This window comes from Tiliqua scincoides, chromosome 8 (genome assembly GCF_035046505.1).
Source record: "Tiliqua scincoides isolate rTilSci1 chromosome 8, rTilSci1.hap2, whole genome shotgun sequence".
Lineage (NCBI taxonomy): Eukaryota > Metazoa > Chordata > Lepidosauria > Squamata > Scincidae > Tiliqua > Tiliqua scincoides.
The window spans coordinates 53,501,059-53,527,285 of NC_089828.1; the positions used below are offsets into that span (position 1 = coordinate 53,501,059).

At 44.8% G+C, this 26,227-nt stretch overlaps 1 protein-coding gene across 8 annotated transcripts in view; it reads right to left on the bottom strand.

Moving 5' to 3' along the window:
• MSI2 (musashi RNA binding protein 2) overlaps positions 1-25,752 on the bottom strand; it is a 474,139-nt gene extending 448,387 nt beyond the window's left edge. For all 8 annotated transcript variants that reach the window (XM_066636684.1, XM_066636689.1, XM_066636688.1 and 5 more), the window contains exons 1-5: positions 25,646-25,752; positions 25,118-25,158; positions 24,494-24,575; positions 23,790-23,874; positions 18,864-18,905 (exon numbers count right to left, since the gene is read on the bottom strand). In XM_066636684.1, the coding sequence (XP_066492781.1) occupies positions 18,864-18,905; positions 23,790-23,874; positions 24,494-24,575; positions 25,118-25,158; positions 25,646-25,707 (312 nt within the window). In that variant the 5' untranslated portion in view covers positions 25,708-25,752. The remainder of the gene's footprint in view (positions 1-18,863; positions 18,906-23,789; positions 23,875-24,493; positions 24,576-25,117; positions 25,159-25,645) is intronic.
• Positions 25,753-26,227: the final 475 nt, after the last annotated feature.

Consider the following 26,227-nt stretch of genomic DNA (forward strand, 5'->3'; position numbering starts at 1 on the left):
GCTATGCTTATGATATTGAAATTTATGCTGTATGGTCTAGTATGGGAGATCCAGCATGAGAGTGACACAATGACACCTCTCACACCAGGTGACACAAATTCTAGGGGCACCTCTGGCTACAAGACCAAGCTGGGGCCCCTCACTAATACAGTAAGCCTCTAATGAAAGAGAAAATCAGGTGGGAGGCATGTGTACCAAGTAGCAATCAGCCAGGCTTCCTCATGCACAACTGAGGTCCAGGCTACACACAATACCTTACAACAGAAGTGAGCTATACCCACTACAGATAGGTAAGGCCATTGACAGGACAACTGAATCAAAGTTTCCCTGGTTTGATCTCACCTGTGTTAGGTGGCCTTAGGAAAGCCGCTCCCTTTCAGCCTTCCCCACATGCAATATGGAGATAATTTTTGCCTGACAGCGTTAGGGTACAGATTCCATTAACGTAAAACATGCAACACGTTCAAAGCACTGCCTTGTACCAGACTCCTGGGTCCATCTAGCCCCAGGGCAATCCTTCCTGACCAGCGGGCCCTTGAGCCCAACACTGTTGAGCTGGCAACTCCTGGATCTTAACCATTTTTGCCCAGCCCACAGGTGTACACATTTTATCCCTGTTGCGTATATGCAACGTTGGGCAACAATGGTTTAAGACATAAGTCTGCCCCATTTCTAGAACTAGAGAGCCTTTACCTGGAGATGTTAAGACACAGAAACCAGGACAGTCTGCAAAGCTGGCACTCCTCCACAATGCCACAGCTCTTACCCATAACCGTGGGCAACCATGTGTGCCTAGTGTGGGGGAGAGACAGAACCAAAGGGAAGCCAGAGATCATCCCAAACAGGCAATTCAAGTCTTTGAACTGAACAGGCAGAACCAAGAACATGTAGAGCTGTTATTTTCCTGGCATCAAAATTGACTCTTTTTTGTCGCCGTGTCCATGCGCAGCTTTGGTCAAATGTGTTCAACTGCCTTCATTTCCATTCCTGCTCAGACTTGATCAAAAACAAAAACAGGTGTTCCACTGCCTTTGGCCAGTTTAAAAGTTTAAGCGGGGGGGGGGGGAAGGTTTCACAGAAGCACAAATAAAAAGAAGTTGCCCACAACAAGGGAAGAGTTGCACCTGCTACTCTTAAGAACATCATGAAAGGGCAGAGCTCCCTTTGATCTCTCCTCCAGAAAAGGCTGAACCTATGCTGGCAAGCAAGTTCTCTGCACTGGGGCCAGTGCAAAAAGGAGCTAAGAGGGGACAGAAAGAGAGGCAAGCAGCAACGTAAATGGCAGTTTATTAAGAGGGCAGGCAGCAGCTATCCAAGTCAATAGAAAGGGGCTGTATCCAGCAGCAGCTGGAGGCATCAGCTGCAGCAGCTCCGAGGCTGTAGCTGGGCGCTCCTTTCCAACGTGAAGGTCCATAGACCCTTCTAGGCCCAGCCACAGACTGTGTACACACACAGCTCTCAGTGGTGAGCAAGTACATCATGCATGCTTACGGACACTCCAACACTGCTGCGTTCAACGTTTGAGGCCGAGCTACCACACGCAGATACAGGTATTATACGATTTATCTTGATCCTGCCCTTCCCCCAATGTGTTCAGGGCAGTGTACCTGACATGGCATGCCATTTCCACCCTTTATCCTCACAACCACCCTGCGAGGTAGGCCTGCTGAGAGTGTTGGATGACGTCACCCAGTCAACTTTGGAATCAAGGATGTGAACCTGGATCCAAGTCCAACACTCTATCCCAGAGCTGCTCAAGCCCCAGACCGGGGAACAGATTTGGGGTTTGGGCACATTTCAGTTCCGCCCAGGTGCCATGCGAAGTCCTCCGTGTTCGGAGGACAAGGACGCTCCGGGCAGTCGTGCCTGCCCAGATGTTGTCACATGGTCTTCTGGGACACCAGACTGCAGACACAACTGCCCAGAGCATCCCCATTCGAGCAAGGAGGACTTCGCATGGTGCCTGGACAGAACACTCAGATGCAGTCCAGATGTGGGCCGCATTCCAAACACAGCGGTCACAAGTTTGAGCACTGCTGCTCTAGACACTACACTGGTTCTCGAGAGCAGAGCTGCAGCCAAACCCTAGCTAAAAGTGTAAACCAAGGCTCCTTTCTTCCTTGGGGTATTACAACCAGGAATTGAGAACCAGCCTAAACATAAGATAACACTGTCTCCCTAAACTCAATCTTAAAAAGATGCCACTTTGCCTATTTAGGTGGGGCATAAGAACATAAGAACAGCCCCACTGGATCAGGCCATAGGCCCATCTAGTCCAGCTTCCTGTATCTCGCAGCGGCCCACCAAATGCCCCAGGGAGCACACCTGATAACAAGAGACCTGCAAGGCTTCCTGGGAATTGTAGTTAAGAACATAAGAACAGCCCCACTGGATCAGGCCATAGGCCCATCTAGTCCAGCTTCCTGTATCTCGCAGCGGCCCACCAAATGCCCCAGGGAGCACACCAGCTAACAAGAGACCTCATCCTGGTGCCCTCCCTTGCATCTGGCATTCTGACACAGCCCATTTCTAAAATCAGGAGGTTGCACATACACATCATGGCTTGTTTACCCATAATGGATTTTTCCTCCAGAAACTTGTCCAATCTCCTTGTAAAGGTGTCCAGGCTAGACGCCAGCACCACATCCTGTGGCAAGGAGTTCCACAGACCGACCACACACTGAGTAAAGAAATATTTTCTTTTGTCTGTCCTAACTCTCCCAACACTCAATTTTATTGGATGTCCCCTGGTTCTGTTGTTATATGAGAGTGTAAAGAGCATCTCTCCATCCACTTTATCCTTCCCATGCATAATTTTGTATGTCTCAATCATGTCCCCCCTCAGGCACCGCTTTTCTAGGTTGAAGAGGCCCAAATGCCATAGCCTTTCCTCATAAGGAAGGTGCCCCAGCCCCGTAATCATCTTAGTCGCTCTCTTTTGCACCTTTTCCATTTCCACTATGTCCTTTTTGAGATGCGGCGACCAGAACCGGACACAATACTCCACGTGTGGCCTTACCATAGATTTGTACAACGGCATAAAGTAGTCCACCAGTAATGCCATAACATTAGCAAGCAACCATGAAGAGCCCATCTAGCAATTTGGACTGCTGACCCTTCCCTCTCACCATTACATGCCAAACTTCAAGCCAAAATATGCTACATGTTATGTAAAAGCATGGAGAACAAATCCCCCAAAGACAGCTTTTCTTCAAAATGAAGAGTAGTCTTGGGGGAAGGGGGCTGCAATTCTGAGAACAGAAACAACAGGAGGTGGAACTGTTTTGCAGGGGTAAACATGCACCTGATACCCTAATGAGCAGATGGAGAGGATTCAGTTCAGAACAGTGCGTGTAGCCCCCTTCTCCCCCAATCAAACAATATACCAAACACTTAGCAGTAGTACTTTCCGACTGTGTCAACTCAGTTTGGAAGCCAAAATGGTTGCCTTTCAGTCTGCACGCAGGAGCAACCTATCAGGCTTGCGCAATTTTAAAGATTATTTCCAAGATACATTACAAGGTATTCTTCAGTCTCTGGGCTTGGAACAACAAGAACTTCTGAAGTGCTGGATTCCGTAAAACTGTTTAAAAACACACACACACACACACGCACACCAAGAAGCAATCTTTTATTATGAGTTGCAGGTATCTCTGCCAATTAGGGCTGTCTCTGCCAAATATTAGTTCATCAGCTATCTGTTCCATGGAGCTACAAATGCCTGCCCTATCTTTCCTAGTACTTGCGGCACTCTTATGAAAGAATGAAGTTGGTCTGAAGCACAGGGGGCTTTCCCATATCGTTTGGCCAGGGACCACATGGCTTCTAGCCGCCATGACCAACCCATCCATGAGACTGCCTCAAGCTGAGAATGGTGGGAGGTGGGTGCCTGCCTCTCCAACCACCCACTCACCTCCACTGCTCCCCCCTCATCTCACTCACAAAGTTGGAAAAGGGAGACTAGTGTGGATGAGTAGTGGACTAGAGCACCAGGAGTTATTGGGTTATACCTGCTAACAGGAACTAGTTAAGAGCTGCAGGCAAATCTCAGAGGATACACAGTGCCACATTAGAGTTACTAAAAGCGTACAGTTTTAGGATGACAGATCTCAATAAGGAACAACAAGCCACAGGAAAACTTCATAATTGGCTGCCTTATGCAGGAGACCGGTGGTCCATCTAGCTCAGGACTGTCCACACAGTCTAGCAATAATTACTAGGCTTCTGGTTAGGGGTCTTTTGCAGCCCCATCTGGAGATCCCAGGGATCGAACCTGGGACTTTCTGCATGCTGAGCATAAGTGACAGCCCTTTCCCTGCAGTCCTGGAATAAGGCATGTACATATGTTCAGATACTATTACTCAGCCAGCACACACCCTGCCAGCTCCAACACAGCTGGCAACACAACACAACACAGCTCCAACACAACACCCTGCCAGCTCATGGGCTCCCTGTCTGTATCCGGACATATAATTTAAAGGCTGGGTTAAGGCATCATGGAAAACTAATGGAGGAGGGGTCTATCAATGGTTACTAGCCGCAATGGCTCTATACCCCCTTCCATGCAATATTTCTGAATGTCCACCGCTGGAGAGTAAAACCCGGAGAGGGCTATTTGCCTCTATGTCCTTTGTGGGCTTCCTGGGAGACATCTAGTTGCCCATGTGGAAAATGGGATGCTTAACCTGATGGGTCTTGGGTCTCATCCCACAGGTCCTTTCCTAATGCCCTATAAAGAATCAGCTCAATCGAGGAAGTAATGACAGCTAGATGTTCGACACATGAAACACCACGACCAAGAGAGAAAAGTTTGCGCTGGAAGAGTTAAAAAAAGAAAATGCAGTAAGAGCCACTAGCCACTTGTGGTTGTAGCACCTTGCCAGAATGTGAGAGGTTTGGTGTAGTTCTTGGTCAAAAGACACCCACCCACCCAGGGGTAGCAGAAGGCAATGCTGTTCTGCAGCTCATTTCTTTCCCATTCTGCTTCTCCAACTCAGCTTCATGACTGGGGTCACTTGATCAATACTAATCAAAATCCAAAAATATTCCAACAAAGCCGAGTCCCTGGTTAACAGAATCCACAATGCCACTGGCACGCTCAAGATGATCAGACCAAAGAACTTGGCACCATCTGGGGAAAAAAAAAAAAGATGCAGGCCGTGTGGGCAGGAATGCAATACCCAGTTCTCCTGCGTTATCACAGGACGAAAGCCAAGGCACTCACTTTACCCAAGATTAGGGACGAATTGGATTGACAGCAAAGGTTTGCAAGCTCATTTTATAATGACCTCCCCAAGTCAAAAAAAAATAGCATGCTATTTAGGCATTTACAAAGGAAGGAAAAGAAAAGACAGCTCAACCAGCAGCATTTACTGTCATCCTTGCCCAAGGGCAAAGAGAACCCAAAGGAAGAGTACATTTTAAGGACCCAAAGAAAAAACACGGTGGGGGGGGGGGCGGGAGAGAGAGAGAAGATGGCATCACCCTTAGAGGCTTCTGGTACCATCAATCTACATAAAGAAAGCAAAGATGTTACACTGCTTGGCAAAGGGATGGGTCAGCAGTCTACATCTGAACCAATCATTCCTGGACCCAGTGACGTTACTAGGGTTTGCATCACTCAGTGCAGGAGGCCAGCGCATTACCCTCATGATGGGTACCCACTGCCCATGCAGTGGGCAGGTCAATGCCCCAGGCAGTGGGCACGGCTTTGCACCATCGTCCCACCCCACTGGGTTTTTTTGTTATAGATTTTAATAGAATAAAGATATTTCAATGCAGTTTGTATCACTGCATTCTGCATGAAATTCTGCAGTAAGTGATATATAACATGGTATTAGAAATTTCGGCCAGTCGTGGTTTAACCCCTTCTGTGCACATCACCCAGTGTGGCCCACACACCCCTAGCAACACCACTGCCTGGGCAGTTAAGAGGCATTGGGGAGTTGGCAGAAGATCCAGGACAAATTTATGGAACTTTCTGGCACAAGGTTTGGCGATGGCCACAGACCTAGAGGGCTTCAAAAGGTTGGCTGGCAACCTTCAGTCTCGAAAGACTATGGTATAAGCCTACAGCACCCGGTATTCCCAGGCAGTCTCCCATCCAAGTACTAACCAGGCCTGACCCTGCTTAGCTTCCAAGATCAGACAAGATCAGGCAGGAGATTGGGCAAATTCATGGAGAAGGAATCGTCCATCTAATAATGGTTCAAACTAATAATGACTACATGGAAGCTCCATGTACAGAGGCAGTCTATCTAAAGATACCAGTTGCCAAGGGACAAACAGGAATTCTATTGCCTTCATCGTACCGCACTTGGGGGCTTCTAAGAAGCACCCAGGTGGCCACTGCAGGAAAGAGGATTAGAAGAGCCTTTCATCTATTCCAGCAGGGCCCCTTCTTGCATCTTTAAACCCTAAGAAGGAGATTAGGACTTCCTGAACAACTTTCCTGACCTCCTTAGGGAAGAAGTACGCTGAGGTGTGCTCATTTAAAGGAAGGGGGACTCCACAAGAACACTAATAGAACCTTCAAGGTATTGGTGAGCAATTTAATTTTAAATGCCAGTGATTCAAGGAGCCAGGGAAGAACACTGCACAGGATGATTCACAAATACAAAATGATTCATGATGTGGTTCAATGGCAAGGTGCAAAATATACCCTGTCGAAGATGTGTTTCTACTTGCAAGGCCTTCCTATTCTTTTTAGCAAGTGCCTCCAGAAAAAGGAGAGGGGGACACACACAGGGGATTGCTAAGTGCCTTCTCTGCTCCAGCACTGGTCTATTCTGATTGCACAGCCGACAAGAAACCCCCATGTTCTATAGTCGAAAATTCTAAGACAACTCTCAGACAAACCAACAGTAGCTGCTCACAAAACCAAGCTGACCTGTCAGAGAACACAAGCAGAGCTCAAACACACAGCAAAGTGGCCTTATCAGTGGCTTCGTAGCACACCCAGCTTGCAAGTTCACCTCGCTCATCTAAGACTCCATCAGCAAAGAACTCAATTTCTGGGAACAAATGGAAGAAAGAAAAAGGCAAGCTTTAGCGAGAGGAAGCCCTGCCAGTCAAGGGTACTTCAGCAGCGACTGTAGCTCAGTGGCAGAGCTCCTGTTTAGCACGTGGAAGGTTCCAAGTTCAATCCCTGGCAGTAGCTCCAGATGAGACTGGGAAAGACTCCTCTCTGGAACTCTGGAGAGCCGCCACAACTTAGTGTAGCTCACGGGTGTATTCAAAGGAGAGCAGAACCCTAGCACTTCTCCTACAGCAGCAGGAATCCGTTTCTGCCTTGGCCAAGAATAAGCATCAGGTTCACCAGGACGCAAACTGAGAAATCTACCTAGGGGCATATCTTAAGTCTGGGACATAGTCTTTCCCAAAGGCTGCCCAAGAGACACAGGTTGAGACATTATTCAGATGGGTTCCATTCCAAGCACTCACGTGGATGGCAAAAAACACACTACAGCAAATCAATTTTAAAAACAAAGTTTCTTTGCTCTGGTGATTTAAAAACAGCCTTGCTGACCTTTGTGATGTAAGGTAAGAGTCATTAAAGGCAATCCATCAATCAGTTGTCCTCCAAGCTCTTAGGAAGGTGCTTCACTCAGATCACTTCACCAATGCAAAGTGATCACCTTTCTTTCACACGCTCAGGGGGAAGGGAGGGGTCCGCTGGAGAGAGAAGGATTGATGGATTGTCAGCCAGCTGCCCTCTCTCTCTCTCTCTCTCATTAAGGAGGCTATTGTTAAAGGACTGTTCAGTTTTTTAAACTGATTTTAAAGGGATGCATTTTTCCCCTTCTCCAGGGATCAGCACATTCCTTCTCATTTGCAGGGGCCATTCCTGTCGAGTCAAATCCGTGTATAAAAAAAATCTGTGTATAAATAGTCCGGACCTGTAATATGAAACTCATAACCCAGTAAAGCAGTGCTTCTCAAGCTATGAGCTGTGGCTCCCCAGGGAGCAGTGAAAAACAGTCATGGGATAAACAGAATCCTCGTGGAAAACCCACCGCCCTATACAATATATAGGATTGTGGCCCTAATAGCCCAGTAGGTCAAGGGACCCGCTGGTTGAAGAAGCTTGGGAACCACTGCATTAAATCTACACTCCTATGCAAATTGGGTAATTTGCTGAACAGAGAGAGACTTACCTCTGAGCAAACAGGCACAGTCTAGCACTCCATCACAGATAAATATAAAAAGTGTAACTTCCTTTTTTTAAGTTTCATGATACTCCACTGTAACATGTGTTTTAAACTACTGCAACCCACTCCAATAGTCTGGGATGAAATGAGTTTCAACAAAAGGGATTTAGACAAGTTTGTGGAGGACAACTTTTCAATGCCTTCTAGCCACAATGGCTAGGTACCACTTGTATACTAAGAGGCACTGCTTGTTTATAGGATTTTTTACCTCGCCCTTCAAGCAACGCTTCCCAGAGCTGCTAACCATGTTAGACCAGCCTGCAAGGATTTTAAAAAGCCATATGAAACAACCACATTAAAAAACAGCCGACAAGAGTCAACAACACACTGTATATCAAAAGACCGGCACATATAAAACATTTTCAGCTGACACCACAATAAGTAGAGGCTTGGAGCAGGGGGGGTAATTACACAAACCAGGTGCTCCCCCCCCACACACACACACACACAAAAGCTCCTCTCGTGGGTCTCCACCGTTGCACTTCAGATGAGGTCAAGTCTCAATCACAACATCCTGGTAGTTTGGTACGAGAGGAGATGGTCCTGGAAAAGCCCTGATCCCAAGACACATCGGCATTTAAGGGTCAAAACCAGCACCTTGAATTGGACCCCAGAAACAGCTATCAGTATTTATTTAAAAGATTTCTACCTCGCCTTTCCTCTGCTGAAGCAGATGCCCAAGGCGGCTTACAGTTTATATCTAAAAATTTACATTATAAATACAATAAATAAAATCACAAAAAAAATAAAAACCAATTGGAGGAGGGCAAAACTATTTACGCTCATGGAACAGAGCCACAGGAGACAGACAACTCATCACCAAATAAGAATGTTTTAAGCCCTTGCCAAAACATCATGATGGAGGGGGCAGATTTTAATCCCTCCTGTAGGGAGTGCCATAATTGTGGCACCACTACCGAGAAAGCTCGCCCCGTGCCACCATCCCTTTAACTTGAGAGAAAGGCAGCACTTGTAGGAAAGCCTCCTCAGATGACCTAAGAGGGTGGGCCGGAATATGTGGGAGAAGGCGGTCCTTCAGATAACCTGGGACCAGACCATGGAGAGCTTTCAAGGTCAATGCCAGCAACTTGAATTGGGCCCGGAAATGAACGGGTAGCCAGTGCAGTTGCCAAAGCAGCAGTCCAACAGCATCAAACCTCCTAGCTCCAGTAGACATCCTGGCTGCCGAATTCTGCGCCAGTTGCAGTTTCCAAACCGTCTTCAAGGGCAGCCCCATGAAGAGTGTGTTGCAGTAATCCAATAGTGAAGTCAATAGGGCACGGACCACTGTGATCAGGTCTGACGGACTCAGACTTAGTAGGGAGCGGCCGCAAGAAAGGATTGTTTACATGTCATGCTCATGGGCTTCAGGGTATATCTGATCAGCCACTGGAAGAGACACAATGCTGGACTTAGATGTCACAGGTTGGAAGATGGCACATGAAGGACTCTGCAAAGTTCCCCCCGCCCCCAGGCTACGATGCATCCAGTAGTGCCACATATCTGCCCTGAAAGTGCCAGCAGACTGCTGGGATCAGAGTAAAATTAAATCACACGACGCTTACAGCTACTCCCCTTTCACATAAGCTATACCTAAGACGCACACCACCTTACGCTATTTCCAGCATCGCTCCTAAAAATAAGACCTGCGTTCTCCCAGCAATGTCAATTCTCAGTGTGGTGGGGGGGGGGAGAAAGAAGTGAGAGGAGACCCGGCAACAGGCCAAAAACAGGAGCTATTATCATTAACAGCGCTGTCACGGCCACTGACAAATAAATGAATTTGATGGTTTTAGATCAGTCATTAGCAGACCTACCCCTGGGCTGATAACAGCCGAGTGCTCCAGAGAGGCAGACACTCTCAAAGTTGGGAAGTGGAGAGAGGCTTGGAAGAACATCACTCACCCACACACTGCTTCCCTCTGCCCTATGCCACAGCAGCAAAAGGTCAAGGTGGGAGAATGAATCTACCTTCTCCAGGCTGTCCTACACGTGGAGGATGATGATTTGCGATTTTAGGAGGAGGTAAATTTTATTTTTTAACATTTGGGAATAACTAAGACAAAAGCCACCAGATGTAAAACATCTGCTTGTTCTAATTTGAGCCACTGACAAAAAAAAAAAAAAAAAGATAGGCACCAAATTTATCTTGATGTGTAAAATTTTCTCTTTTCCTCCCCACCTTACCCGAACCGGTAAGCCTGCCAAAAAATTTCCCACTGCAATAAACCAAGCGCAAGGTCCTCTCTCTGTAAACACCAACAAGGTTGAGATGTATGTGATCATTTTAAACATTCTATGCTTGCGTTTCCATCTCACTGGGAATTCAAGGTGACTAGAAGCAGCGTTGTCAACCTCGATCTTGCACCCACCAAACACCCCCCCCCCGTACAGTCTGCCACCCCTGTGTAGAGCTGTTGTACCTTGTGCAGAGGTCACCTGGATAGAGGAGTGCGCTAACCACCATGGGGCAGCCAACTCCATAGTTAACACTACAGCCACTAAGTGAGCTACAGCCAAGTCCTACAACTACGTATGATTATCCCAAGACAGATTCCGTGGTTGCTGGGGGATTAAGAATACTAGGGAAGTGAGTTCTGGATAGGAGAGGGCAGGGGCCACACATGCCCAGAAGGTAATCCTCGTACATAGAGTTTGCTTAGTGCTAGTGAGAAAGCATTAGCAATAAGATGGGTTCCGTCTCCCCAGCTGCAGGGGGAGGGGGAGAGGAACCCAAGGACCCTTGTCCGGCAGGCGAGGAGGAAGCAGGTGCCATATAATCCCTCCCATTCTCAAAGCTGAACTGAGGCAACAAGGGAAGACTCTCCAGACCAGGCAGCAAGACCCTTCCCAGGAGAACAGAGAGGGATGACTGTTAGACCCAGAGCATTCCCATAACGACCAACAACCCTGTTTAAAAACCCTGTGCAAAATGCCAGACTGAACAACTACATAGTCTAAATACACAGAACATTGTTAAGTGGTTGTTGAACTAATAAGCAGTTCCATCTCTTATGTTGTCATAAGGACCCCATGCCTAAAAAATTGCTACGTCAGCTCTAGGACATGCCTAGGAAGGAACTAGGAGTCCACAACTGGCCAAGGCTCATTCCCAAGCCCTAGAACAACACTACTCTAGGGCAGCGTTCCTCAATGTTTGTCCTCCACAGTACCACTTCAGATGGTCCGCCTGTTTCAGGTATCACTGGAAGAGAATGGAAAGGACATTATCGCCAGTTACTTCTGGGTTTGGAGACTAGATGTGACATGACAAACACCAGTAAAAGGCTCAGGGTAGACAGGAGGGCTTTTTCGAGCGCAGAAAGGCATGCTTTGGAGCTCTGCCCGACAAGCCTCCTATCACTGTTTGTTGTGTCACATTCCAGTCTTGCTGCCTGGTGGCAAGGGTCCAGGGGTTCCATGAGTACCACGAGAAACCACCGCAAGTACCACTGGTGGTACCAGCACTACTGGTTGGGAAACACTGCTTTAGGAGTCCCATGGGGAAAAAAATGGCAGCTGGGCCCAGTGCTCCACAGGGACTCCAGGGTAGGTTGCTCCTTTGCCATAAGTGATGGGACCTGCCAAGGCACTGTGAACCAGCAGCCGTGTAACAATACCAACCAACCATGACATCTGGCCTGGGAGGAGAGACAATGCCCAGAGCCAGATGGGTATAAGACCGGGCTCCTTGACCATCCATTATTTTCCTAGCCCAAATACGCAACACACATACAGAGAGCTTAGGAAAGTATCACTGCAGTGCTCAAGTCTTAACACCACCCAGCCAGGCCTACTCAACTCTACCAAGCAGAAAGACTACGCTGCAGAGCTAAGCTATGCAATTTCTTTTCTGTGGTTCATCCAGTTAGAGCAGGGAGAGGAGATTATGAAGACAGCCACTGAAGAATCCCAACAGCAGTCATCTTGATGGATGGGCCATAAAAGTCAAACTTGGTTTAAAGCACACATTCAGGTCACAGAGGAAGCCCCAAACTCTACCACCGTTTGGGGGGAAAAAACACAGTAAACAACGAACACCACCTTACAAAACTGGCATGATTCACCCAACCGGAGATGCATCTCCCTCATTGGCTCAAAGCCTTAAACTCCTGCCCAAATGGAGAAAATAAAACTGTGCTCTTTATTCTCACACAGGCATGTTATCACTAGAGCTTGTTAACGGCTTCCATATTAATGAGTCGATTAAGTGCTTTGCCATCAAGGTGTTGCTTTGCAGGTAGAAGACCATCTGTTTCATTTCCTTTCATCATCCAAGTTCACGGCACTACGGTGCCAGAGGTATTCCCTCCTGCCCTACCATGTGAGACAAAACCAAGAGTGAAAACCCCTATAGCAAGTCCTTCGCATCAACACTCGCAAGTCGCCTTAGACAGCGCGGGTCATGTAGGATTACAAATGCTGAGATCTGCTCTAAGCAAGGAACTCCTGAGTCCCCAGTGAAGGGTTATTCTTGGCAAAAAGGATCCACAAGGGTAGAGAATTTTCAGCTCTAAAACCCTGCAAGCATTTCCCCCTCCAATTTCTTTGCACTGCCATGAAGGCCTCCAGTAACAAAGACTCGGAACGGGACAGGTTAACACAACTCTACATCACTGATCTCTTGCTATTCTGACTTGGTAGCTTGACACACAGGACTGAGCCTCAATTCCTTGGTGTTTCTGCATTGCACTTTTGGGCAAGTTCTGAATTTCACCCTCCTCCGATACTGGAGATGAAGAGCCATTAAACTCAAAATAGAGGTGACTCAAGAGACACTAATTCATCGGGGGCTCTTTTGCCACTTCGCTTCAGTTTCCATTTAGTCCCTTAACTGCACAAGCACAACAGAACCAAAGTCTAAAGTACGTCAGAAGCTCATCCCCTCTTAATAGCGCTAAGAACTCTCTCCAAACACTGAAGCTTTACAAAAAGGCGTTTTTTTCCTTCCAGGCCAACCTACTGTGATATATTTATATCCTGCTTTCAGTATTGCTTATATGCAAAGCAGCCAACAACAGTTTAAAAAACCCACTAGAAAAATGTAAACAAGATACAAAACAAAGTCAAAAAGAGATCCCAACTCAAAACAAATATGAATCTTCTGTAGCAGTCATATGCAATCAGTCAACATCAATCAACAAGAAGTCTGAATGTGGCAGCTAATGAAAGAGCCTGTTGAAAACAAATGGTTTTGTTTCTGCCCAGCCAACAGGTGTACACATTTTATCCCTGTTGCATATATGCAACGTTGGGCAGAAACAGCTTAAATTCACAAGAAGTCAGGCAAATCTCTTGAAAGAGTGAGTTACAGGTGCCACCACAGAAAAGACCCTGCCTGCTGAATCTCTTGTAGTAATAGATACAGGAAAAGGCCCTTGGAAGCTTTAAGGTTTGGGGCTGGTATGATGATTCTGTCTAAATGCCAAAGCTCAGACACAAAGTATAGGAAATATATTGCTCTGATAAGTGATCCTACTTCACACTAGGAATCTACAACCGTTCTATGTAGGATAGGTGACCAGTCAAATACTCCATGAAGTCATGAATACTGTTGTATAGATGGCGTTTACCCGTTTAAAATGCCAAAATTCACACACAAAAATTCACTTGAAGTGACATTTCTCAGCAAAGACAGGACTGATGGCTCTTACCCAGGAATAGCCAGGTGCAAACCTTACAGGACAAAAATCTGGCCACTGGCCACATGCTTGAACTGCAGGCACTTCCAAATTGAGACAGGAACACTGGTCACCAACTAAGGTGGCCAAGGTGAAAACCAGCTGAAGCAGATGGGGCCTGAATTGACCTCCTGCCTACATAACAAAACCATCTTTACAAACTGACTTTTTGTTTTTAAAACAGTTGCTGTCAACAGTGTTATTTCTGTTCCCCCCTTACATCCCCCTCCACTACATCTTCTAACTGTTCTCTTGAACTTAGTGTTCCAGGAGTGAACCATTCAAATTTATCGAAACCTTTACCCAACACTGTTAAATGTTTATAATCTTTAAAATTAAAAAGAGAATAATCACAACTGTTTGGGGTGGGGAGTCAATTCCATTGTGCCAAGGAAACCGTAAACCAACAGCTAAGAGTTGAGAGGCTGGGGCTAAGCAGCAGATCTTTTGTTTTCCGTGCAGAAGGTCTCAACCTCCAAAAGCATCTCCAGGTTCAGTTGGCAAAGGACTCCCACCTGAAATCTTGGAGAGACACTGCAAGTCAGCGAACATCACACCGGAATAGCTGAACCAGTGGTTTGACTTGGGATAAGGTAGCTGTCTACTTTCAACCAATTTACTTTTTGCGATTAGCATAAGGAACAAACTTGTTCAAGATGCTTCAAGTATCCTCTTATGTTGGTCTAATAAAGCTTTCAAAATATTCTTCACCATGATTTGACATTTGACTGGTCAAACCGACCACATCTTTTCTAATTGGCCAAAGACCCAACCTAATGAACAACACACAGCCAATAACCTCGGAGTTAAATCATCACAATCACATCCAAAGAGGCAACTGAAGGAGGCATCCCTAAAGGATCAAAGCTGACCATTTGAGCACTCTTGAAGAGCCATTTCCATAGATCCTCAACACCTGTCTAGCTTATCTGAATTAAAAATCCACTCCAGATCAAATACATTAGCTATTTAACTGGGGGGGAGTCAATTTTGCCCTTCAGAAGGCTTAAATAGGCAGCTAATCTTAGAAAAAAACTTTGCACCAATCATTAGATTACAATGGCATTTATATCCAAGTTTTTTCTGCCTTTTGAGATCAGTGTCCTCAATATCCACTTACATATCCCTTCCCTTTCTAAACTCAAACCTGGCCAGAACACACAGATTAATAGAGAAAGCAACCCAAAATGGGTGCAAAATGAAACAGGAACTTCCCACCTGAGGGTAGCTGAAGATGGAAGTAGACATGTGCTTTATATTTTCCCTGCTCCTTTGAGACACTTGCTTGGGTGAGGAAGCAGGGGGTACAAGCAGATTTTGGGTTGCTTGAATTATCAAATTCTTGTGTTATCAAAACTCCAGACCTTTAAAGAATATCTGAGCCTAATAAAGTAGTTTTGCAAAGAAGTTGTTGCATGCAAAAAAGTTTCAGTAGCTATTTAATGAACACAGCAAAAAAATTTCAGAACTATCCTGAATGTAAAGAGAATAATGGCAATTGAAGGAAATACTGCATAGTAAAAAAGAGACTTAAAAATAAAGGGAAAATGCTGCGGCATTCCCTGCCTTCATACATTAACAGAATACTTTAAAAAGACACACCGGACACAATTCAGACAAATCAAAATGCTTTCCAGTTGCACCGATTTCCACAGAAAAAAGTTAACCAGACTATCAACCTTCTCCACTAAAATCTGCAGACCTTAAGCAGCACCCAACTTTGGCCGGATCAGGCTTTCCATCGACACCAGATTACTGTACAATCTCACACATGTTTATGCAGAAGCAATTTCCACTGTGTTCAATGGGGCTTATTCCCAGGTAAACCTTGCACAGCACAGCAGCCTTATTGCAAAATATGGTACTTGGATTCAATATTGTTGCTCCGGCAATTCCAAACCCTGCTCTCAAACCTGGAGCAGTCACACCAAAACAATGCCATGATTTCATTCTGGACTAAGAGCTTCAAATTATTGCCATGTTTATATTCAAGCCCATTGCACAATAATGCACGATGTCTTCCACCGATCCAGTCACATTCTGATTTAAAGTTCTTTCCTGCCAACCTACCTCCTGTAATCACACCAAACCCAGTGAAATGAGAGTGTATACAAGAAAGGAATTTTTAAAGACTATAAGAGCAACACCAAAAGCAAAACTTCACTCATGAAAGCACTGGGGACTTGTAACTAGCAATACAAGAAATCAAACCAAGCAACAAAAATTTGGGGGTCAGAATAATGGAACTGAAGGAAAAACTCACCCTGTAGGTTTTACACACCATTATTCATAAGAATTGCAATACTAAAGGACATGGAGATACCGCTCAGAAAACACACATACACACAGCACAGCTTTTTCTTAATTGCAGAGAAGAATAATTCAACAGGGCAAGTAACTGACCAAGACTCTTCGGCTTAATTCAAAGATCATGCAAAGCAATTGTTAAGGATGGATTTGGCAAGACATCTGAATTGACACTTACTCATTCATAATTAGTCAGCAAACAACAAAAACAAGTTTTTTTACTAACCAGGGTTTGGTACGATGATAGAGTTGACAAACCATCAGTATAGTCATGGCTATATTGCCAGAGACCAAAGAAAAATTAAAGGCTTATGAAACAGTGTTGAGAAGACAAAAACCAGAGATGACCATAACCAGAGAAGACAAAAACCAGCTCTAGACCATAGCTTTCCTGCTGCACACCCGGAAAGTCAGACCACAGTTAAGGTTCTAAACCATGGTTTGACATGATCTCTGAATTGTGACACTGTTTAAATAGTCCTGAAGATGGCAGGAAGAGGAGCATAGATGGCTTTCAAATCGCTGTGCTTATTTGCACCTCCTCCCACTAGCCCACACTGCAGTTCTCTCATCCCCAGTAGCATTCTACTCTGTACAAGGCCAGAGCGGGGTCTTCTCAGTTGTGGCATCATTACACCCTCGCAATGGAGGCCCACCAATCAGCTTCATTACTGCATTTTAGAAGGCGACAGGCTTCTGCCTGGCTTTGACTGTGGCCTTTACTGCTGCCATTTATTGATGTGGCTAATTTTACCAATCAACCGATTTTCTTCACTTACTGGTTGTAATCATGTGTTCGGTTTGCACTTAGCCCCAGGAACTATTTGACAGTTAAGCAGTCCAGAAGGTTTATGGACTATTAAAGGCCACTAGTGTTGATCAGCTACACTTTAAAACAATGCATATAGGGTTTTATCCACATTTATCACATATGAGAACATCTATGCTTGGAGGAGGACACTAGATTGCCACAACTTTTCCGTTATGTTCCAGCTAAGTGTTACTGAAGTTGCACGCTTGTTGCCTTAAATGCAACTTTGGGGGAAGGGAGTGGAAGAAAGAATCCACAACTGTTCTTTCTAAGGTGCTATACTCTTTCTCTCTGGATAATATTTACCATCATCGTTGTATAATGCTGTTACAAGTTTAAACTTCAGTTTCTCATGACCCAAGCGCACGTAACTGCAAAAATTGCACACTGGCGCTCCGTTTACCTCCATTTATTTGCCCTTTATCTGCCGTCTCCCTTGTATCACTACCTAGATGGTAAGGCTCTTGGGGCAAGGACCTGTCAGGGTAGGGAGGGAAAAGTCCCAATATACATTAGCTTTGGAAACATGCAAATTAAAAAGGTTTTGAACCTGAGATTCCTCTAAAGCATTTAAAAAAACAAACCCAGAGTCAAAGGGAATTCTATGGAAACTTGGTCCTTCTAGCCCAACATTAGCTGGGCTCCAATAAATACATCAGATAATTCACACTGCTTGTGCGTATAAATTTTAAGAAATAAGTCGTTCAAAGATGGCTTTCAAAGTAGATAGCACCAACCCTGCCACTTTACTCACATTTAAATGTGTTCAAACTCCTGCACATTTCACTGATCCATTTCCCCTGCTTTGTTCCCTAACTAAAAGTAGGTACCAGGAAGCAATCCAACTCCTTCTTGCAAGCTAAAATCGCGGCGCACACATTCAAGGAAACAGACAGAGGGTCAGAAGCCTTGAATGTTTGTCCAAGTGGACAGAACTAATTGGTCCCAACTGCAAGAACACTCTGGATGATGATGTTCCGCTAGCGCTCAGTGTTCCAGGACGATTTTGGAAGAATGATTTCAGCATGCATTTAGAGAAGGGGGTGGGGAACGTGCAGAATTGCACAGACCAAAAGTGCGTCCTCCACATTACAAAGGGGAGGGGGGAAAAAAGCAACCCCACACTGAAGAACACACCAATCGCGAAAGCTTGCCTCGGTCCGAGTTTTTGTTTCAGAGGTAGCCTTCAGACAAAAGCTCCTTTGAACATAACTGACATGTCCTTGCAAGAAACCAAATGCATGACAACAACGCAGCCCGAAAGGAAAAAGAACAGGTCACTTATCCAATCAAACTTAAAGCTCTTTGTTTCAGCTTCTCTTTCACAGGCCTTGGAAGAGTTTAGACCTCCTAATACCAGTCAGAAGTTCACTTACTCAGAAGCTTGTTGGAGAACTAACATTTCTCAGAAAAAAAATTTTATACACACACACACACACTTTTTAGTGGCTAAGAAAGAAAGCCATTCCTGTCCATCACTGCAACAAACGTTGAAATTTTGGCCTTAGACGGAAAACCCCCTTTGCTTGGTCAATACACTGAAGCTACTCAATAGAGCAATATTCTGCCACTAATAGGAAGAAGGAGGTGCGAGAAAAGCCTCCCAAGGCTCCCCCCCACACACACACACACAATGACAGGACTCCACAAGGAGATTGCTGGAGGGAGGCATGATTTCATACACCACAGATCGCCTGTTGTCTCCAGGGCCCCCAAGATCAGGTATTCCCAAAACTTGAGTCGCCTCCACTGCAAATTCCTCTCCTTCCCCTCCCTGTTTGAAAGCCAAACTGCTTGGCAACAAGGAGACTCTCGGAGTACCCAAAGCCCTACAGCGAATCTTTCTTTCCTTACCTTAGGCTGAGCTCGTCGGGGAAATGCAACTTTCGGGTCAATCTGAGAGAGAAAAACAAACAGAAAGCAATGTAATTGTGCTTTTTCCTCAGGTAGGCAAAAACAGCAACAGAAAAAGATGACACTGAACGATTAATCTCTCATTTCTCAGGTACAGCAAATCTTCCAGGGCAACTAGTGGGTGGAAAGGCTGGTGAGAAGGGGTGCTGTGGGGCAAAGCAAAACAAACAGAAAGCAAATTGACGCACCCTGAGAAGCATCAACAATGCATTGCAACCACAAAGTACTTTTTTGTGTACTCTGTTCCTAAAGCAGCCACCAAATCCTGGGTGCCAGATTCAATTTGTATATTCCATAGGTTGTTGGTACTGGGGAAAAAAATATGAACATTTTGGAAAGAGACTGATCTAGGAATCTTTCTGATTTTCAAGAGACAATCTTCAGGTCACTTGTTTCTTTCCTTTGAGGTCACTCAAGCCTCTCAGTTTAAGAGAAGGATCAGAAGGGGGGACAAAAGCAACTGCCAGTTTTAAACGCCTGCCCAGCTTTAAAAGCCTACTCTTTTTATGACTGCATTCCTGATTTAACTTTTTAACCATCACTCAGAAAGGACACAAGTGTGAAGAGATTTTTAAACACGAGTTCTGAACACAGAAGAAAGCGCAACTTTAAGAAAAACCTAGTGCTAACTTTCTGTGAAAAGGAACCAACAAAATAAGACAGTCGGCTATTTTTCCAAAAGAGATATATTTGTTTAATCCAATGTGTTTTTGTGTGTTGGGGTAGGACCCTTCACATTTAACTTTAAAACGTTACTACAAAAAAAATGAACCACCATAAATACAACTCAAATGCAAATCATGGAACCATTAACCCATTTCTGCCCAGGTCACATTTGTACACATTTGATGCCTGTCATGTATATGCAGTGTTGGGCAGAAAATGGCTTTAAGGTTACATCCTTAACTGGACAATAGACTCCTGTCTTCTCAGGTGCTTCTAAGACAGATTTACAGCTGCCACGTAGACAACAACGATGACTTGTCAAGGAATTATACTGAGGCAAGCTAATAAAAAATTCCTGAAGCTACATCACCAAGCAAGTTCCAGACTGAATTAGCTCCCCAGTCCATCTGGATAGGACCAAGTCCCAATTCTACCTTGCCCCAGACATTGCCTGAAATATTTTGGAACGGCTTCACAAATGCCTGCTGCACATACCTGATATACCTTTATCAACTTTTGAGCGGCAAATCTGGACAGGAGGGGTAAAGGTGGAATAAGGCAGCAGGGGATAGGTACATATAAATACATCAACCCTGGACATTATTAACACATTAGCAAGCCATGTAAAGATGCGTGTTTAAATGTTTCATAACTTCACAAGAACAAAGCCCTTTTGCTAAGCGGTATCCAAACGGTGGACAAGTTGAAGTTTTTAGAAAATCATGTTTGCAACTCATTGACCAATCAGCTGCCACAGGTTAACTCACTGTTCACTTGCTCTATTAAAGCTCAACTTCAATTTGCAAATCAGAGCCGAGTCTTAACTTTTTTAAACTTAGAAACCAAAACTTTGCTCAGCTGACCCAAATAATAGAAATCGCTTACAGAGGACTGAAAAAATACATTTGAGGCACACACAGGACAGGATATTTTCACACTGCTTTCGTTTAATGGGCATCCTTTAGCAGGCATGTTGACATTCGGCCATTCCACAGATGATTCTTCCCACCATAAGAAGAATCATGTACCTGAGAAATGAGTGATTACATGCCACTGCATAGTTTACAAAGCATAAAGAGAAAGTCATAAATCCTTAATCTACAAAGCTAACCCCCTTCGTAGAGATTAACATTGTCTATATATGTAGATATATTCAGCACTGGCTAGGTACTTGTCTACCAGAGAAATACAACAGGTGTAGATTTCCCATTGATTTTCACAAAAATTTGGGCAAGGAAGGGAAAATTGTTACATCAACTCTCCCCAAAGTTGTTCTTATTGCTTTTTAAAGCAGCAGAAATCAAAGACACCATCCAGTGAATTTTAAAGCATATGTCCATGATGTTGTCTCTTGCAGTTTTCCACTGGCACAAGATTAGGTAGACCATCAAATTATCAAGCATGACAGACAATACCAGGAAGCTCATACACAAGAAATGGGTGTTCTTTGCATGGTGGCATTCTGGGTTTTCCAAATCACAGGAAATAAGTTAAAGCACTCCTTAGACGGACACATGATACACATGACCAAATCCATCCCTGTTGCGTCTCCCTGTCAACTATTTAAAGAACAGCCAACAGAAAAAAATAAGTCTACTAAAAAATAAAATTAGTTAGTTAGATACACTTCTACTTACTGTATCTACAAGTCCTCTAGGAAACGACTAAATAATAGTACTAATTTCTGATACGAATGGCCATTACCTAAACCAAGCTTTTAACGTAACTGTAAACAAGAGCGATGCCTTCCAACTGAGCGATGTCAAAACCCAACTGAGTTGTTTTCCTGTGCTGAATGTTGAAACAGAGTCAAATGCTAGGCAGTATTGAAGGACAAGAAACTATCAGAAACAGTGGCTAAAAGGCGGGAACTAGTCTTCGCTTTTTACCAAGGAAAAATACAGGTTCAAAAAAGGGGGGGGTATTTCAGCACACCAGAGTGTGAAGGCAATTCAGGTGAGAGGTTGTGCTACATCATGATTGGACAAAAATTCTGTGTCGCTCGACATCAGAGAAATGATGCAGGGAGACCTCTGTCCATTTCCAATCAATGAGTCCCCACCATATAGAAAAATGGCCCATGGAAACCAGCTAAAATACATACAAGGGCACTTGCTACCCTTGTCACTCCTTTACTCTCTTATTCTTCCCCCTTGTCCATTTTAGACAGTGATCATATTGGCAGCAAAGACCTGCCTTTTTTCATACGTCATTAAGTGCTGTGTGATTAATGACATTGTATAAATCATAATTAACACACTCTAGGGATTTGTTTTTAATAGGTGGGTAGCAATTGTGGTGCTTCTTTCTATGATTTGGACACAATTTCTGATCTGATTTTTTTTAATCGCTTATTTTTAAGTTACTGATGTTCAACCAATTTCTCAGTTCAATTGTATGGATTACCACCGCCAACACCACCACCTAAGAAAAAACAAAAACCACAACCTTAAACCATAAAAGAATGTTCAGGCAGGGGTGACATGCTCAGACAAGCCCAGTAGAATTGGGGCATCCAAGTTATTAGGACTAAAAATAATAATAATTTGCCACCAGCTTCATGTAAAGGCAATGGCGGAAATGAAAATCCCCGTTTGGTTCCTGGTCTTTTATTTTAAAACACATTAATTACAGAACAGATCTCAGCAGCATTAAAGCATAATCCCTCCAAACTCTTGCATTAAAGGAAACCACACACACTCTTGCAACTGAAATATAATTTTTTCCACATACACACACCCCTACCCTTACATTTAATGAGCATGCATCAGTTACATCAACCACATTTCTCCCTTCTCAGAAGATTCAGCCCCCCAGACCTCACAAAGAATGAACAAGGCAGAGATTACTTTTCCCAATATCCTTTTAATTGTGTTTGCTCAAAGCATACTAATGAAGTAAAGGAAACAGGACACAAACTGTTTTTAATGCTATCCCAAAAAAAGTTCTTAGGCTGCAATCTTAAAGTACACATTTACTAGAAAATAGGTCCCAAGCAATTCAGAGGGACTTACTTATGAGTCAACATGCTTAGAACTGCATTATTTCAACTAAGAACTGATGCTGTACTAGAAATGTGGTGGGGGTCATGATATGCACATGGTCTTTTAAAGCAAACCAGAACTAACTTTCCCCACCTTTTCAGAGCAGAGCAAATGGCATGACTTTCAAGACAACCAACATAGAACAAAAACCAAGCAACAGCGTGTCAGATGAGCTTCTCATCTGAAGATATTTCCATATATTAGCCTAATACTACCATCCCATCTTATTAGATTTTAAAAATCCTCTTCCTCAAATGTCTGCAAGATGAATGAGAAAGATGACCTTGAACATCCGTACAGCCTACAATTAATGCCTAAATTAGATTTTTAAAAACCTATACAATTATGATCAAAAGTAGCACCTTTCTGACTTATAAACAAACTTAATGGCTGTTTTTGTCCAGCTTTTAGATGAATGTAGTTTTTCAAGTTAAGTACCTAAGACGCAATTGGTAGAATGAAAGTAAAGGGACTAAGCAGAGCCTGTGGTTGACACTGAAGGATCTGACAAGGGAATTAATACTTTAATGAGGGTCATTTTTTAAGTTATATCTAGCCAAAATGAGTACTCGAGCTTAGGAAAAGTCTGGTGTTTATTTTATTCTATCATAACTATTTTTATATCTCACTTTCAGAAATACAATTTTCTTCAAAACAGTTGAAGAAATATATACAGTATCAATTAAAAAAGAAACACAACTTGATAATTAAGACAAAGGGAGAATAAAAATCTAGCATAAGCTAATTCTAACATATCAGCAATAATAAAAACTATAAAATGCCTGGCACAGAATAGTTGTGAAAGACCTGAAAAATAGGAAGAGCCTCTGTGGATTTCCACAGAGAGAGAACTCTGCAGGGAGAGAATTCAGCAGCTGCAGAGCCACCACCGAAAAGGCTATTTCTAGTTTCTGCTAGCTGGATCTGAGTCAACAGTGGGCCAGAGAGTAGAGCCTGTGAAACCAATCTTAGTGTTCAAGTAGGTAAGCAACTGACAAAACTGAACTTCAAAACCCACCAGCCATGTACACTTTGAGCAAACTCAACATAAAGGTCACTGTCTCTTTAAATGAAACTGTCACAGTCATAATATTGCAGGAAATTGGAGAGACATTAACACACACAGACCCCACTGCCATCACATCATGTAACATACCGTCTTGGAATCTAATTCATGATGAGGTTGAGCTAATACTTTATCTACACTTGCCGGATCAGCAAATGTAACGAAACCAAACCCTCTGAAACGAGACAAAAGAACAAGAGCGGGTGGGAAAAAAGAACAGCAAGAACTAAGCACTGAAAGAAGCTACAGAAATTTAAGATACACACAAATTTCATCTTCATTTTCAAATGTTTCCATCTTCTTTCATACCAACACCCTCCTCTTAAAATATTCTAAGGTTCAGAAAGATGGCAAAATCAAGCATGCCTAATTTTTTTAAAAATCTTATCTGCTACTCTCACACCCTTCTCCAAAATACCCTCCCCCCAACACACCCCTTTCAACCTTCAGTTGAGGTTTTGTTTTTACACAATAGCAAAGGGCCTGGCGGGATTCAATCTGAAAGCCAAAGAGATACTTTGAGGCAACTTTCTGCAAAAGGTACTCTTGATAATACATCATTTAACAGGTTCCCATCGTCAAAATAAAAATCTCTGGATGTGTCAAACTACATATGGGGTATCAAACTTCAAAAGCAAGAAAGAAATGTAGTTTAAGAGTTCTTTTTGAGGATTCACACCCCAAGAAATTTTTAAAAAAATACGTTGACACTTGGGATACAGAATGATCAACCTTGAATGCCCGCCCTCAGACACACAAATGAAAACTTTGATTTAGGAAGAGGGGGAATTTACCTGGATCGTTTCGTAGTCGGGTCTCGCATCACCATACATTCTCTAATGTCTCCAAATTTGCTAAAATAATCTCTAAGGTTATCTGTGATGGGAGGAGAAAGGGAAAAAGAGCGTGAGAGAGACAAGAGCGCGTGTGAGAGGAGATGGAGGAGGGAGGCAAGGAGAAGGAAAACAGAAGGAAATGTAACCAAAAAAATTGTCACAACAACAAAACAGAGCAACATTTAATTCTCTTTCAGTGAGGATGGGAAAGGACAAACTGGTGGCCAAGAGAAGGCTTTCTCTGTTTTCCCTACACCCCCCCCAAGCGTGCGCACGCAAGTATAAGGTCGAATAGAGGACTCGACAAACAGATCTGTTATTTGGAGCAAATAAAATATCTCATCTTCACCTTGTGCAGGACAAGCATGGGGCTCTCTGGGTGTGTGTGCACGAGAAAGTGTTGGAAAGGGGGGGGACTGGAGGGGAGAGAGGGAGGGAGAGAACCCAATGAAACTGACCTGGGATAACAACAAAGACCTATAAAGGAAGCAGAGCTGGCGGGAGTGGGAGATGGGGGCGCCCCCCACCACATCTCCCCCACCCACACTGTGCGCGCACACACACCCCCTCGCCCCCTCTTACCTGGTGATGTTTGCCAACTCAGGCCGCCAATAAACATTTTACTGGAAGAAGAAAACATAACAGAGTTAAGCACAGATGTCAGTTCGGCCATTTTGACGTGTAACTTACAAAAGCTAAAAGGAAGGGAGAGGTGGAAAGGGGGGGTGGCTGGGGGGGAGGAAGGGAAGCGGATCCTTGACTGGGGGGGGGAGAGAAGGAGAAGAGGAGAAAGAGGAGGAGGAGAGGGTGAAGCCGAGGCTGGGTGAACAGAAAGGCTGGGAGGAAGAGGAGCAACCCACCCAAGGTGAGCAACTCAAAGAGACACACGCACAGGGGGGGGTGGGGGGAGGGAGAAGAGGCAATAAAAGAGCACCCCGGGGGGGCCAGCACTGGATCAGCCAGGGGGTTTCTTTCTCTCCCCCCCCCCCACTCACCCCCCACCAGTATGTGCTTGCAGGAGAAATTGACAATAAAGTGGAAACGCAGGAGAGAGCCAGCCAGAGAGAGAGGGAAGTGGGTGGGGGGGGGAAGAGGTCTCCTTAAACTTACCCAGGGTCGTGCTGGGAGTCGTTGGGGCTCCCGGAGACCGCCTGGCTCCCATCTGCCTCCATGCCTCTGCCAAGAAGACGACACTCAAACCGGTGGAGAGATCAGAGCCTCCCCCACCCACCCCCCACCGCACACACTCGCACTCGCACTCGCACACCCTCGGCTGGAGAAACCCCCCTCCCCCTGCCTCCCTGCCGGCACCCCTCTGCCTCCTCCTGGGCACTTCTTGCCCCTCCTGCTCCCCCTATTTTTTCCCCCAGTGACTACACTACTGCTGGAGGGGGGAGAGAGAGAGAAGCCGGGGAAGCAGCCAGATCCTTTCACACGTGGGATCAGCTTAGCTCAGCTCCAGCTCAGGCTCCTTCCTTCCTTCTCTCCCTCCCCCCCCCGCGCGCACAGCCATCCTCCCTTCCCCAGCCAGCCAGGCTGCTGCTGCTGCTCCGGCCCCTCCTCCGCCTCCTGCTGTCCTTAGAGCGCACGTGGGGCGGGGTTCTAGAACGTTGAGTATCCAATTCGCGTGACGTCACAATCACCGCCGCGGCCCCGCCCCCTCCCGCCTGTCCTTCTGCCCAGGGTGCTTTC